The 13,977-nt window shown below is 42.4% G+C and overlaps 1 protein-coding gene across 9 annotated transcripts in view; it reads left to right on the top strand.

The window, feature by feature from the left end:
- MAP7D3 (MAP7 domain containing 3) overlaps positions 1-13,977 on the top strand; it is a 159,222-nt gene that overhangs the window by 65,114 nt on the left and 80,131 nt on the right. For 7 of the 9 annotated variants that reach the window (XM_075323750.1, XM_075323749.1, XM_075323748.1 and 4 more), the window contains 3 exons: positions 7,841-7,936; positions 10,182-10,280; positions 13,843-13,941. In XM_075323750.1, the coding sequence (XP_075179865.1) occupies positions 7,841-7,936; positions 10,182-10,280; positions 13,843-13,941 (294 nt within the window). The remainder of the gene's footprint in view (positions 1-7,840; positions 7,937-10,181; positions 10,281-13,842; positions 13,942-13,977) is intronic. The other 2 variants (XM_075323756.1, XM_075323755.1) reach the window with 1 other exon arrangement.

Raw genomic sequence — 13,977 nt, 5'->3', positions numbered from 1 at the left:
CTGTCTCCTTTATCTCACCTCGGTGTCGGGTGACTTTCCTGGATTTGCCCATAAGCAGGGAGATGTTAATGTGCTCTAATGGAGGCTAATGGGGGAAGTTCAGGACAGAGCTCCCAGCAAGTGCAGCTCACTCGGCCATCAGCAAGCCACGCCCCCCCCTGCACTCAATATTTTTAATAAATTTAAATGGAATAAATCATGCCGGTGGTTAACATGCGACATCCAAAATCTATATACATCTATCCCCCATGACCTAGCCATTCTAGCCTTAACAAAATACATGTCAAAATATATTCAATTGACCTACAAACCTATATTATAGAGGTTGCGTTTTTTCTTCTCAAAAACAACTATTTTACTTTTTTTGGATGAGTTTTTTGTTCAGACACAGGGTTGTTCGATGGGGTCCAAATGTTCCCCTTCTCTTGCCAATGTCTTTATGGCATGGTGGGAGGAGGAGTACATTTTTACTGATACGAACCCCTTTGAATCTAATATCAATATTTTCCTAAGGTATATTGATGACGTGATGATTGTCTGGGAGGGGGGGATTGGAAGACATGAAAAGATTTATTTATTACATGGACAATAATCCCTGTAATATTTTTTTTTACCCATCAAACTGATCCTACTTCAATTTCCTTTCTGGACCTTCAATTGACAGCTAATGCTGGTACTGATAGTGTGGATTGTGACCTATTCAGAAAGGCAACTCCCTATTATATGCCTCTAGTTGCCATCCACGCCATGTCATCAATAATATACTTGTGGGAGAATTCATTAGGGCCAGACGCACATGCACTTCTGAATTCTCCTACCAGAAGCAATGTGATATTATTAAAAAGAGATTCAAAAACAGGGGTTACTCCCCAAAGGTTATTGACCAAGCAAAGCTAAAATCTGAAAAGAAAAACAGAGCGCAATATTATGAACAAAAATCCACTTGTTTTCCTGTGTCTGCACAAACCTCTTCCCAGGTAGTTTTTTCAACCTGTTTTAGTAGTGATTATTATCATGTCATCGATATTGTCAAGAAATTTTTACCTATTTTACAGGTTGTCGACACCTTAAAAAGTATTCTGGCTAATGGCGTGAGATTTGTGTCCAAGCGTAATACTACAATAGCAAATCGCATCTCACCTACTGACCACACAATGCTCAATAAGAATATAAGTCACTGTTCACATAATTGGTTACCCACATTGGGCTCCTTCAAATGTGCTCAAAAAAATTGTGGTTTATGTAGGTTCATGTTTAATACCACCAAATTTACATCTTGTGCTAATAACCGAGAATTTACCATTAAGTCCTTTATTAATTGCGGTACCGCTGCGGTGGTCTACATAATCACCTGCACGAGCTGCCACGTCCAGTATGTGGGAAATACCTCCCGTACATTACGCCGCCGCATCTCAGAGCACGTCTATGATGTAAACCATACCACTACACGGAGCTTGTCTGCCGCATCTAAACATTTTTTAAATAATCTGACATCGCTCAAAGTGAATGCTGCAGAAAAAGTGACCCCCCCCCCCTAAAAGGGGTGGCGATTTGACAAAATTGTTACACCGCTGCGAAGCAAAATGGATAATTTTACTTAATAGCAGAATGCCGTATGGGCTCAATGTGAAAAATGAAATTTCAAATGTATTGTAAAAAGTCTATCTCATGTGCTACCTACTCAGTCGTGTTTCTACACATGTGATGTCATTTCTTTGTGATTTTTTTTTTTCCCCTCCCCCTTGACCTTTTTTAAGGGCTTTTCATTTGAATGGTGTTGTCTCAGACTAAGGAGGTGATCCTCCGAAACGCGTACCTGTTTGAAAATTGCCACTTGTTTTTATACATATGGAATGACCTTTTTAAATATTTTTGGAATAAAGGAATTCGTTTTTTAAAATAATCTGGAACCTGGATGCTGGAAATTCCTTTCTTCATGCGATCCTGAAGGGTTATGTTCACTATGGGCAAAGTCCAATATAGAATGTATTTAAAATAATCACTTTTTGTCCTACAATTTTGCAAATATTTTGTATTTTGTGAACCCCCTAAGTAAATATTGACGAGCAGATGTGCTGGAGTCAGACGCTCCTGATTCATAAAGAGTAACCCTCCTCGTGAATCGGGACTGTCTGATGAGTGGTGTTCCCCTTGCCACAAATCCTACTCCAGTTCCTGCTGCAGTACACTTTGCAGAGTAATGAACGCCGATGCTAGTCATGAATTTGGCGAGTTGCAGTTGCCTCACCCCAGTAACGCCCTCACTCCGCCCACTTGACGCACCTGAGTAAAAATGATGTGACCGCCAAAAGTCGCAAAAGTTTAGCACAACCTCAAGTTGCACCAAAATTGTTACTTTTCAAAGCTTTTTACGCCACAATAATAGTGTGAAAGTTTTGATGCACTGAATCCATACTTCCGGGCCGGCTTTTTACAGTATTTGTATAATAGCGTAATCAGATTCTGATGCCGGCAGAGCGAATCCGGGACAGGTTCCCTTTAAATGAGCAAAAGACAGGTAATGTGGATGTCAGGATAGCCTCTTGCAAAGATCTGCTTTTAGTCTAATGGACCCAGTCTGTTGTCACATCATATACACAGCTGTATACTTAGGTGGCTATTGTGTAATGATACACTTGTAATGTATGGGTAGCTGCAAACTTCCCTGGAAATCTCCAGATCCACAGTAATGGCTTTAGAACTACTTTATTAGTGCTTGAATAGAATATATTGCATATCGATGTGAAATACATTACATGTCCCGCTCCAGGACAGTGGAAAAATTTTGACTGGTCATTAATGAGAACTGTCCAAAAGTAGTATTGTACGGCTCCACAGCATTGATGACAATGGATTTTACATGGAATTTAAGTAAAATGCATGCGATTTTTGCATCTGTTTTACTACAAATTACCGTATCTTCCGGATTATACGACGCACTTTTTTCCCCTCAAACCTGGGGGTAAAATGTGGATGCGTCTTACAGTCCGGATATGGCTTACTGGGGCGGTGGTGGTGGAGCGGGGTCATAGGAGGCAGGGTCGGCGATACTGAGGGCTCGGTGGAGCAGCTCAGGAGGGTCACAGACTGGGTGTCTCGGTGGGGGGTGCATTGATCTGACTGCAGGCTCCATTGAATCTCACTGTTGACGTGATGGACTTCAAGAAAATGGCCGCAGAGGCGGAGCATGCGCAGATTGACGCAATGGACTTCGTGAAAATGACCACCTAGTCCTGTCTGCGCACGTGCCCCCTCCGTAGCCATTTTCTTGAAGTCCATCGCGTCAACCACTGGCAATTTCAACGGAGCCCACAGTCGCATCAATGGCACCTGCAGCCAAGACACCCTGTTCTGTGACCCTCCTGAGACGCTCCACTGCAGTGACACCTCTGCAGCCCGCCGGCAGATCAATGGCACCCACCCCCGCGACACACCCTCCTGAGCCACAACACCCCCTGCTCTGAGCCCGCAGCTTCACTGTCCCTGCCTCCTGTGACCTTCATGAGCCGCTCCACCACCCCCGCTCCCCCCTGGTGAGCATTAGGATTAAGATGCACTAGGATTATAAGGCGGACCCTCATTTGGGGTGTGGTTTCTAATCCGGTGCGTCTTCTAAAACGAAAAATACGGTAATTGAATCTTCTGCGAGGAGTAACCAGACATTGTATAGCAGCAGCGAAGAACATTGCGGTAGTGAATGTAAACTGATGGAGGATGTGTATATAACATCCCAGTATAGCCATGACATTTTCTGTAAATCTGAAACCCCCCACAATCGCACAGTGTCACACTTAGATCATCTGTGGTTATGTTAGTGGGATCATTTTAGGCCCTGGCCTTATACACAAGGAGTGTCCTGCTTATATCCTGCTTATAATGACTAATGCAATAGACTGATATTTCTAAAATAGATGTAAAGTGCATGACATCCACACACGCTCTTCTGCATGGTTTTATAATTTCTTGCCTGCTCCAAGGACTTGTTTTTTTTGTGCGCGCTGCAAAACCAATTGCATTTTATGTGCCTTAAAACAAAGCGCTGTTTCTGTTTGCAGCTTATGTGTTTCCATAGCCTAAGTACCTATAGAAAGTCACTTGGCAAACCACGTTTTGCTACCAAATAATTATTTTGCAAGACTCTCATTGCTATTTTAGGAGTTTCGGAATATCTAAATCTCCCCCACAATTAATAAGATCTTTGGATCTATGAGAACGCCTGATGATGGCCTCAAATGTGAACAGTGCCAGCCTCTTTTGAGAGCAAGTTTTTCCACTCGGTCACTAGGCTAAAGATGGTAATCAAAATGGATTTGTCCCGCCCAAAAAATGTAATTTAGCTCCTGAATATTTAGGCAAAGCTGCCCCACTCTTTCTTTAAAGCGCACCAACCACCAGGATTTTCCTATATAAACTAAAGCCAGTGCTATACTGGCACTATCATGCTGATTCTATACATACCTTTAGTTGTGAGATCGGATGTGTAGTTTCTGAAATACAGGCAAGTAAAGTTTGTGAAATGCACTGTTATTTGATTGATAGATGCTGCAGAATATCTAATAGGTGGGTGGGATTTTACTGATTATTCCCGCCCCTGTCTGCCTGCCTGTCCTTCCTCCCCCTGCCTCTGTTATTATAGGGGAAGAAAGGGGGGAGGAAGGACAGACATGCAGACAGGTGCAGATAACTAGCAAAATCCGACCCACCTGTTAGATATTCTGCAGCACTTGTCAATCAAATAACAGTGTATTTCACAAAAGTTTTTGCCTGTATTTCAGAAAGTATACATCCGATCTCACAATGAAGGGTATGTATAGAATTAGCATGATAGCGCCAGTATAGCACTAGCTTTAGTTTATATATGAAAATTCTGCAGGGTGGTCCTCTTTAAGTCCTTTTTGTCATGACTTCATAGCACTTTCCCAGTGCTCCTTTTCTATGTTGTATTTGGTATTACTGCTCATCTGCAACAAAATGAGCTGTAGTACCACATACAACCTATGGACAGATGTGGTGCCATTTTTTAAAGAAAATAGCCTAGGTCTTCATCTCAGTAAAGCCTCTTTGATCCTAGCACCCTGCTGTATACACAAAGGGGAAGGTTTAGATACAGATTAGAACATAGTTGTTCTTAGGATATAGTGTTAAGCTGGGTTTACACACTGCAACATCTCAAACGACATCGCTGTAACGTCACCGGTTTTGTGACGCAATAGCGATGTTGTTTGCGATGTTGCAGTGTGTGAATCCTATCAGCGACCCAGCCCCTGCTGTGAAGTTGCTGGAAGTTGCTGATCACTACAAGTCGTTCAGGACCATTCCTAGGTCCTTTGTTTCCCGCTGTGCAGCATGAAGTTTCAGTGTGTGAATCCTTTTCAGCGACTTTGTTAGCAACTTCCCTTTCAAAAGGCTGCTTATCAACGTCCCCAACAACCAGCTAGGTCGCTCTGCAGGTCCGGATCGCTGGTAAGTTGTTGGCCAGGTTTGCCGGGTTGAACGCTCACCAGAGACTTAGCAGAGACTTATGGAGATCGCTATTGCGTCACCAAACCGGTGACGTTACAGCGATGTCCTTTGCGATGTTGCAGCGTGTAAACCCAGCTTTAGTCAGATTACAGCATTTTTGTAGAATGTATTCACTGAGCTGATATGTATCATTAGAAAATGGCTTAATGGGGTTTATTTATACCCTCTTTCTGTCCCAGTCTACACAGCAAAGCAGACAAGGGAGCGGCAGGAAATGGGGAGTGGGCTCCTCCTGTCTCTTATCAAGCAGCTACTGAGAGAATCATTCAAATAACAAGAAAACTCATAAATTAAAATAATTATTTTAATTTAGGTGTTTTCTTGGTACTTGCATGATGATCTCAGTAGCTGTTAGATAAAAGACAGGAGGAGCTCACTTCCCCTTTGCTGCTGCTCACTTGTCTGCTTTGCTGTGTAGACTGGGACAGAGTAGGGTTTTAAATAAACCCCATTAAGCCATTTTCTAATGATACATTCCAGCTAAGTGAACACATATCATTAGAAAATTGCTTAATGGGGTTTATTTAAAACCTAAGGGTACCGTCTCACTAAATGACGTACCAGCGATTCCGACCACGATATGACCTGGTCAGGATCGCTGGTGCGTCGCTACATGGTCGCTGGTGAGCTGTCAATTAGGCAGATCTCACCAGTGTCCAGCCAGCAGCGACTCGTGGAAACGATGCTGCGCTTGGTAACCAAGGTAAATATCGGGTAACTAAGCAAAATGCTTTGCTTGGTTACCTGATATTTACACTGATTACCAGCGTACACCGCTTAGCGCTGGCTCCCTGCACTCGTAGCCAGGGTACATATCGGGTTACTAAGCAAAGCGCTTCGCTTAGTTACTCGATGTGTACTCTGGCTACGTGTGCAGGGAGCCAGTGCTGGCAGCCTGAGAGCGGCGTACGCTAGTAACCAAGGTAAATATCGGGTAACCAAGCAAAGTGCTTCGCTTAGTTACCCGATGTATTCCTTGGTTGCCAGCGTCCGCAGCTGTCAGAAGCTGGCTCCCTGCACATTCAGATCGTTGCTTTCTCGCTGTCAAACACAATGATGTGTGCTTCACAGCGGGAGAGCAACGAGCAAAAAATAAACCAGCACTGTGTGTAACGATCAGCGATTTCACAGCAGGGGCCAGGTCTCTGCTCAGTGTCACACACAGCGAGATCGCTAATGAGGTCACTGGTAAGTCACAAAACATGTGACTCAGCAGCGATCTCGCTATGTGAGAAGTACCCCTTACTCTGTCCAAGTCTACACAGCAAATCAGACAAGTGAGCAGCAGCAAAGAGGAAGTGGGCTTCTCCTGTCTCTTATCAAGCAGCTACTGAGATAATCATGCAAATAACAAGAAAACTCCTAAATTAAAATAATAATTATTATTAATATTTTAATTTGAGTGTTTTCTTGGTATTTGCATGATTATCTCAGTAGCCGCTAGATAAGACAAGAGGAGCCCACTCCCCATTTCTGCTGCTCCCTTGTCTGCTTTGCTGTGTAGACTGGGACACAGTGAGCAGAGGGCAGGACAATTAATGTCAGCTTTTTACTCCCCATTGTGAGTCTCATGTTGTGCATATTTCCGCACTCTTCCCACATGTCATATATAACAGTGCTCATAACCTCGACGCTCGGGTCGCTGCTTCCAGATTTCACCATCAGCAGAACTAATTTTGCTGACCGTATGCAGTGCGGCACAGAAATCTGACCTCTTCAGGTCTGCAGAACACATTCATCAGCTGCACTTCAGGAAATGATTTATTGGTTTGTAAAATGATGGTCGGGAGGTCAGAGATCCTTCAGTGGACGTTTCTGCTTTTCCTTTTGTGGTGGCATGTTGCATACTCCTTGAAAGTCTGCCGGAGCTTACAGAGGATTTTCACTCAAAATGGCCAGATAATAAGCAATTCAGAAGTAGGGGCTGTAGCCAGAGTTTTATCGGTGTGTTTCTGTCCCTCAGGTTGCGTTCGGACAGGCATATTTCAGGATTCGTATCTGGATTGCAATGTCCGGACCAAACCTTATGGCCTCATATGCTGTAAGTTCAGGTCGGGAGCCCCCCGACTAATCTGGACATTGTAGTCCTTATACAAATCATGAAACGTTCATCAGAACCCGGCCTCAGAGTTACTGGGGTGTTTGTTTTTAATTTTCCAAACATACCTTTTTGCGATGTGCACCAAACCTCCACCTTCTGATTTGCTAGTATTTGGCCATCGGTGGGAATCCTCATCTACTAACTGCTCGATTAACACAAAGGTGCTTTTTAAATCAAAGATTTGAGATAATTTCTTTTTTTTCCCCCCTTTTATAGCAGCAAACATGCGCTCCACATCCACATCGAACCTAAAGCAGACAGACGGCAGCATCCACAAGCGTCTGTCATCTTCATCTGCCACCCTTGAAAAAGGTACATTCTTACGGGGTTTTCCAATGGGCACAGTTTTTTTAAATTTGTGAATAATGAAATTTCCTTTTTAATGACCATCACAGATCTTGAAAATCTTGAGGAACCTCTCCACGGATTGTTATCAGATTGTATGACTTTTCATTATATATAGCTAAAAAGAAAGAAACTCATCATTTCTTTGTTTTACTGGGAACTGCCCTCTCTCATCTGTGTGAACATACTACCTCAATGCAAAAATGTATTGGATTTAACGATATATATTTAAACTCTGCCTTATAGTCCTGGTCTTGTTCTTCTGAAACAAATGCTAGGTTATTAGACATTCTGGATTGTCGGATCTGAATTTAAATGGAATCTGGCACCATGTTTTGGCAGATACCCTGATTCCAGCGATGTGTCACTTACTGGGCTGCTTAGCACTAGAAATCCCAGAGAAGGGTCATTTAACATCTCTACCTTTTGGAACCCAGAGACGGGTCGAATGACCTGAAGGACTTTAGCTAACATCCTATAATCACCGTCTTTTGTTCTGTAATTAAGGCCATTACTGACGCACCACAGGAGGTTGTTGTTTTCCATTGAGTTTAGCCATTTAGTTTCTAGTTAGTTCAATTCAGTTTGGACTAAGGGTCATTTGACCCTAATTTGGGACTTCAGGGGGGAGCTCGAAATTTCTGGGACTTCTAGTGTTAGTGCAGTTTGATAAAATCCCTGTTTTATCTCCTGGCGATCTACAAGTTCTCCAAATGCTGAGCTCTGTATAACGCCACACACACCACTGATTGGCTGCTTTATGTGTACTCTCTGATTGATTTCTGTGTACTCTGATTAGCAGCTTTCTGCTTATGCAGTGCAGTGGGGGCGGGGTTACACAGAGCTCATGAATATGAAGGACCAAATGGCAGCAGGTTTACTAGTCCCTAGGTGATAATCTCCTTCTGATAAAACAATGACTTTATTAAAACTGCAGCAAGCAGACCAATAAGTGACACATCGCCGGAATCAGGCTCTCTGTCTTTACAATATGCTGCTCTGATTAGGTAACGAACCTTTTTACAGGTTCCACTTAAGGAATTTCCAATACTTTATGTGTGTGTGTGTGTGTGTGTGTGTGTGTGTATGTGTATATATTATATATATGTATATATGTGTATATATATATATGTATATATGTATATATATATATATATATATATATATATATATATATATGTATATATATATGTATATATATATGTATATATATATGTATATATATATGTATATATATATGTATATATATGTATGTATATATGTATATGTGTGTGTATATATATGTATGTATGTATGTATGTATGTATGTATGTATGTATGTATATGTGTGTGTATATATATGTATGTATGTATGTGTGTATGTGTGTATGTGTGTATATATATATATATATATATATATATATATATATATATATATATATATATATATATATATATATATATATATATATATATATATATATATATATATATATATAAATGTATTTTTATGATTTCAGAAAACTCCTCCCCCAAAACTAAAGTTTGTTTTCATAGCACATACTGTGCTGTATTCACTCTCCTCTGGTCCAGTGCGGAGTCTCCACCTCTGCAGTACTGATGTTGCATCGATAGTGTTGCAGTTGATGAAAGAGCTAAGCGGCACTACCCAACTTGACACCTCGAGCCGATTGAAGACGCTAAGCCCACTGATTGTCTGCAGCGCTGTCAAGGCTGCACACATTTACTAAGTAGATTCTGCCACTTTTATGGTTTTAAATTCCAGCCAAAAAAAAAAAAAGATACAACTCGTGAAATTCAGAAATTCACCACATTTGCCAAATGTTATTCTGGCGTTAAATTTGCCAGTTTCTGTAAATTTCGGCTTTTACCTATGGATGTAAATATGTTATATAAGATGTTCGATAATTGGTCCTAGCAGTAAAAAACAAGTGTGAGATTTCTCCTGGGTTAAACCTCCCCACATTATATTACCAGTGATTAGTGTGTAATTATTACGTGTCCTGGGGTTACTGACTGGAAGTGTTTATGATGATATTGTGATCATCTTCACTGCTCTGGTATTACTTTTCTTTATTATTACAGCACTATTGGCAGTTTTGACTTGTTTTTCCCTCTTCTTTTTTTTTTTTTTTATTCCCTAATCATGTGAACAAATTTAGAATTTGATTGTCGCATGTATTTGTTGGTGTTGACGTTGCACATTTTCCAGGTATCAAGCAGAGGAGTTCATCATTAAGCAGGCTGAGTAACAAAACCCCTCTCAGTCCACAGCCCTTCTCGCCTAAGGTTACAAACCAGGAGCAGAAAGGTGCAGCTTGTGATCACTTTTATTTTCTTTGTTTGGTTTTTTTTTTTTGCCTTTTTTTTGTGTAGATTGTACCATAAAAATTAAAGGGAACCTGTCCCATATAAAATGCGTTCTGACCTATCAGCAGACGCATGTGCTCCCTAATTACACCTCCCTACCCATCCCTGTGTTGTAAAATTGTGTAATATGAAAGTAATAAACATTTTATTACTTCCATATTTCCTATGTAAATAGCAGAGCTCGTCGCCCCATGGGCGTCGCATCGCCCTGTGGGCGTGATACCATGGATTCACATGAGCGACTTCCCCCTTCGCTCCTTCAGAATCCTGCGCGTGTGCACTTGCCATTCCCGCAACCTTTTCCAGTTGTTCATTCGCCGGCTTCAGACGCGCTCTGCGCATGATAAGACTCTTCTGATCATGCGCAGAACGCATCTGAAACTGACATCGAACACCCGGAAAAGGTTGTGGGAATGGTACGTGCGCACGCGTGGGATTCTGAAGGTGCGACTGGGACGTCGTCATGTGAATCCATGGTATCACGCCCACAGGGCGATGTGACGCCCATATGGCGACGAGCTCTGCTATTAACATAGGAAATATGGAAGTAATAAAATGTTTTTTTATTAGTTTCATATTACACAATTTTACAGCACAGGAATGGGTAGGGAGGTGTAATTAGGGCGCACATGCGTCTGCTGATAGGTCAGAACGCATTTTGTATGGGACAGGTTCCCTTTAAGTACTTTAATAGGGGTTGTCTAGTCAAAACAAGTTAACACTTATTCTTGGTATAGGTGGTTATAGTTGGTAGGTGATTGGGACTCGTATCAGTCGCCAGAATAGGGAACTTGTATCCCCATTAGTATGGAGAGACGGCGCACATGCTCATCCATAGCTTATGGGGCTGATGAAGAGACGGTTCACATACTCATCCATAGCTTATGGGGCTGATGAAGAGACGGTGCACATGCTCATCAATAGCTTATGGGGCTGATGAAGGGACGGTGCACATGCTCATCCATAGCTTATGGGCCTGATGAAGAGACGGCTCACATGGTCATCAATAGCTTATGGAGCTGATGAAGAGACTGTGCACATGCTCATCCATAGCTTATGGGGCTGATGAAGAGACGGTGCACATGCTCATCCATAGCTTATGGGGCTGATGAAGAGATGGTGCACATGCTCATCCATAGCTTATGGGGCTGATGAAGAGATGGTGCACATGCTCATCCATCGCTTATGGGGCTGATGAAGAGATGGCGCACATGCTCATCCATCGCTTATGGGGCTGATGAGACGGTGCACATGCTCATCCATCGCTTATGGGGCTGATGAGACGGTGCACATGCTCATCCATAGCTTATGGGGCTGATAAAGAGACTGTGCACATGCTCATCCATAGCTTATGGGGCTGATGAGACGGTGCACACGCTCATCCATAGCTTATGGGGCTGATGAAGCGACGGTGCACACGCTCATCCCATAGCTTATGGGGCTGATGAAGCGACGGTGCACACGCTCATCCATAGCTTATGGGGCTGATGAAGCGACGGTGCACATACTCATCCATGGCTTATGGGGCTGATGAGTGCTGCACTCAGCTTTTTCCAGCAGCCCCCCAAGAATGAGTGGAGCAGTAGTCAGCGATCTGACCTGCCTCTTCATTTTGGACCGGGGATCAAAATCTATTGTTCTGGTGATTGGTGCGTGTCACAGCAGTCCGACGCCATCAGTAAGTACGCATCGTACAGGTTGGTGATGACTTCTTTTTACTGGACAACCCTTTTATTAATTATATGTTAAGGCATCTCAATTTTATGATGATGCAAAATGAGTAAAAACTTGCCTAATAAAGATGCGGGTCTCTACGACCTGGCACTCCACGTCTCTGCACTCACTGCTGTGCGAAGTGACGTCACAACACTCACCTAATACATAAAGGAGCCTGACCGACCTCAATAGTCCCAGGCTGACAGGAGTCAATTTTGCTGGTCATGTGCCGGTATCTAAAACTAAATTTAAGCTTATCATGTGATTAGCTACAAAGCTGCCATTGATTAGAAGAGCAGATTTTCCTGCATCTTGGACTCCGACAAGCACGAGGCTCAGTTCTCATTTAATTCATACTTTATGTTCAGCACATAAGTCCACCTGCACCCAGGATATACTAAAATACTGTCCCCTTTGGTACATATTGAGCCAATGTGTTGGCATTACATTTTTTTTCCTTTTTTTCCTTAAAGGGGTTGTCCACTTCTTTTACATTGATGGCCTATCCTTAAGATAGGTCATCAAAGTCTGATTGGCCGAGGTCCGACACCCTGCACTCAGCCTGTCAAGGGAGGAATTTTGGGTAAATATAGCTAATGGTATCTTCATACAGGGTATACAGAGACGGTGCCGTATTAGCTATATATATCAGAGCCGATATTAATGAATCAGACAATGAATACATGAGACATATTCTCCTTGAGCCAGCGTCACCAACTGACTTTCGTGTATTCGATAGATCCAATTAGACAGTATGCATCAATAACCTTGAAGCCAGAACACAGAACTTAGGGAGGATTCTACTCCCCAATTTCTCCCAGCATGTTATGAAACACATCTTTGTTCGTTAAAACATTCTTTCTGTGTGAAAGCGACTGATAAGACTTTTGTTCATCATTATGAAGACTTTCAGTTTGTACATCTGTTCACTCATCCTTGGTAACCCCTTCATGACTATACAGCTTAGAATCATATTATGGGTCTATGCGATTGCTACATAGACAGATAATTATGCAACTACATCTATATTTTGATTATTTACATACACAGATATTCTTATTACGTTTAAACAAACAAGCTATAGCTCAGACCACCTCTACAAGCCGATCAACTGATTTTGGTCCTGGCAGCGGCAGCTGGCAATCAAAAATGCTTAGCCCGGGTTCTGATAATGGCCGCGCCCGGGTACTGCACATCCGCCTCCTATTGATCTCAATGGGAGGCAGATGTGCAGTACCCAGCCTTGGCCACTATGCGAAGCTGCCAGGACCGGGGACAGCTGATCGCCAGGGATGCCGGGTGAAATCCATGGCCGATCCAACATTGATGACCTATCCTAAGGATAACCAATCACTGTAAAAGTAGTGGACAACCCCTTTAAACCATAAAGGAAAGCATATTCTGCTATATTTTTATACAGCTGGGGACAATAGAAAACTAGACGTCACAGCATGCAGTTAGTGCCGTACGCCCTAATTTGCAAACACCAAAACAGTCATATAAAAAGCTTGCACATAGCATGAAAGCTGCACAATACTTTATGTACCGAACCCACAGGTGGATCTGCACAACATGTGGTGTGATTGGTATAGGAAATGCATCGTACACTCAGTATTAGTATTTTTAGCTTCCTGTGAACTTTTTTCTGTTACTTTAGAAGTGACCTTTTTATGAAAATGTCATCAGGGAGGCAATCACATATAGGCTAGAGTAAAGTATGAATTGCTCATTCTTATGATTTTCATGTTTCATTGTGATATGCTGCATTTTGTTGGTTTGACATTTAGGCGTTGCGGGCCACAAGAGAAGCTCTTCCCTCAGTAGACTGAGTAGTAAAAAGTCACCTCCTGCACATCTAGAGGGCAAGAAAAAGGAAGAAAAATCAGGTGTCTGTTCAATCTGCTTTTTTATGTGCAGGCATC

Source organism: Anomaloglossus baeobatrachus, chromosome 9 (assembly GCF_048569485.1).
Source record: "Anomaloglossus baeobatrachus isolate aAnoBae1 chromosome 9, aAnoBae1.hap1, whole genome shotgun sequence".
Lineage (NCBI taxonomy): Eukaryota > Metazoa > Chordata > Amphibia > Anura > Aromobatidae > Anomaloglossus > Anomaloglossus baeobatrachus.
The sequence above is the reverse complement of the archived record's forward strand: the minus strand, read 5'-3'. Positions and strand labels throughout refer to the sequence as shown.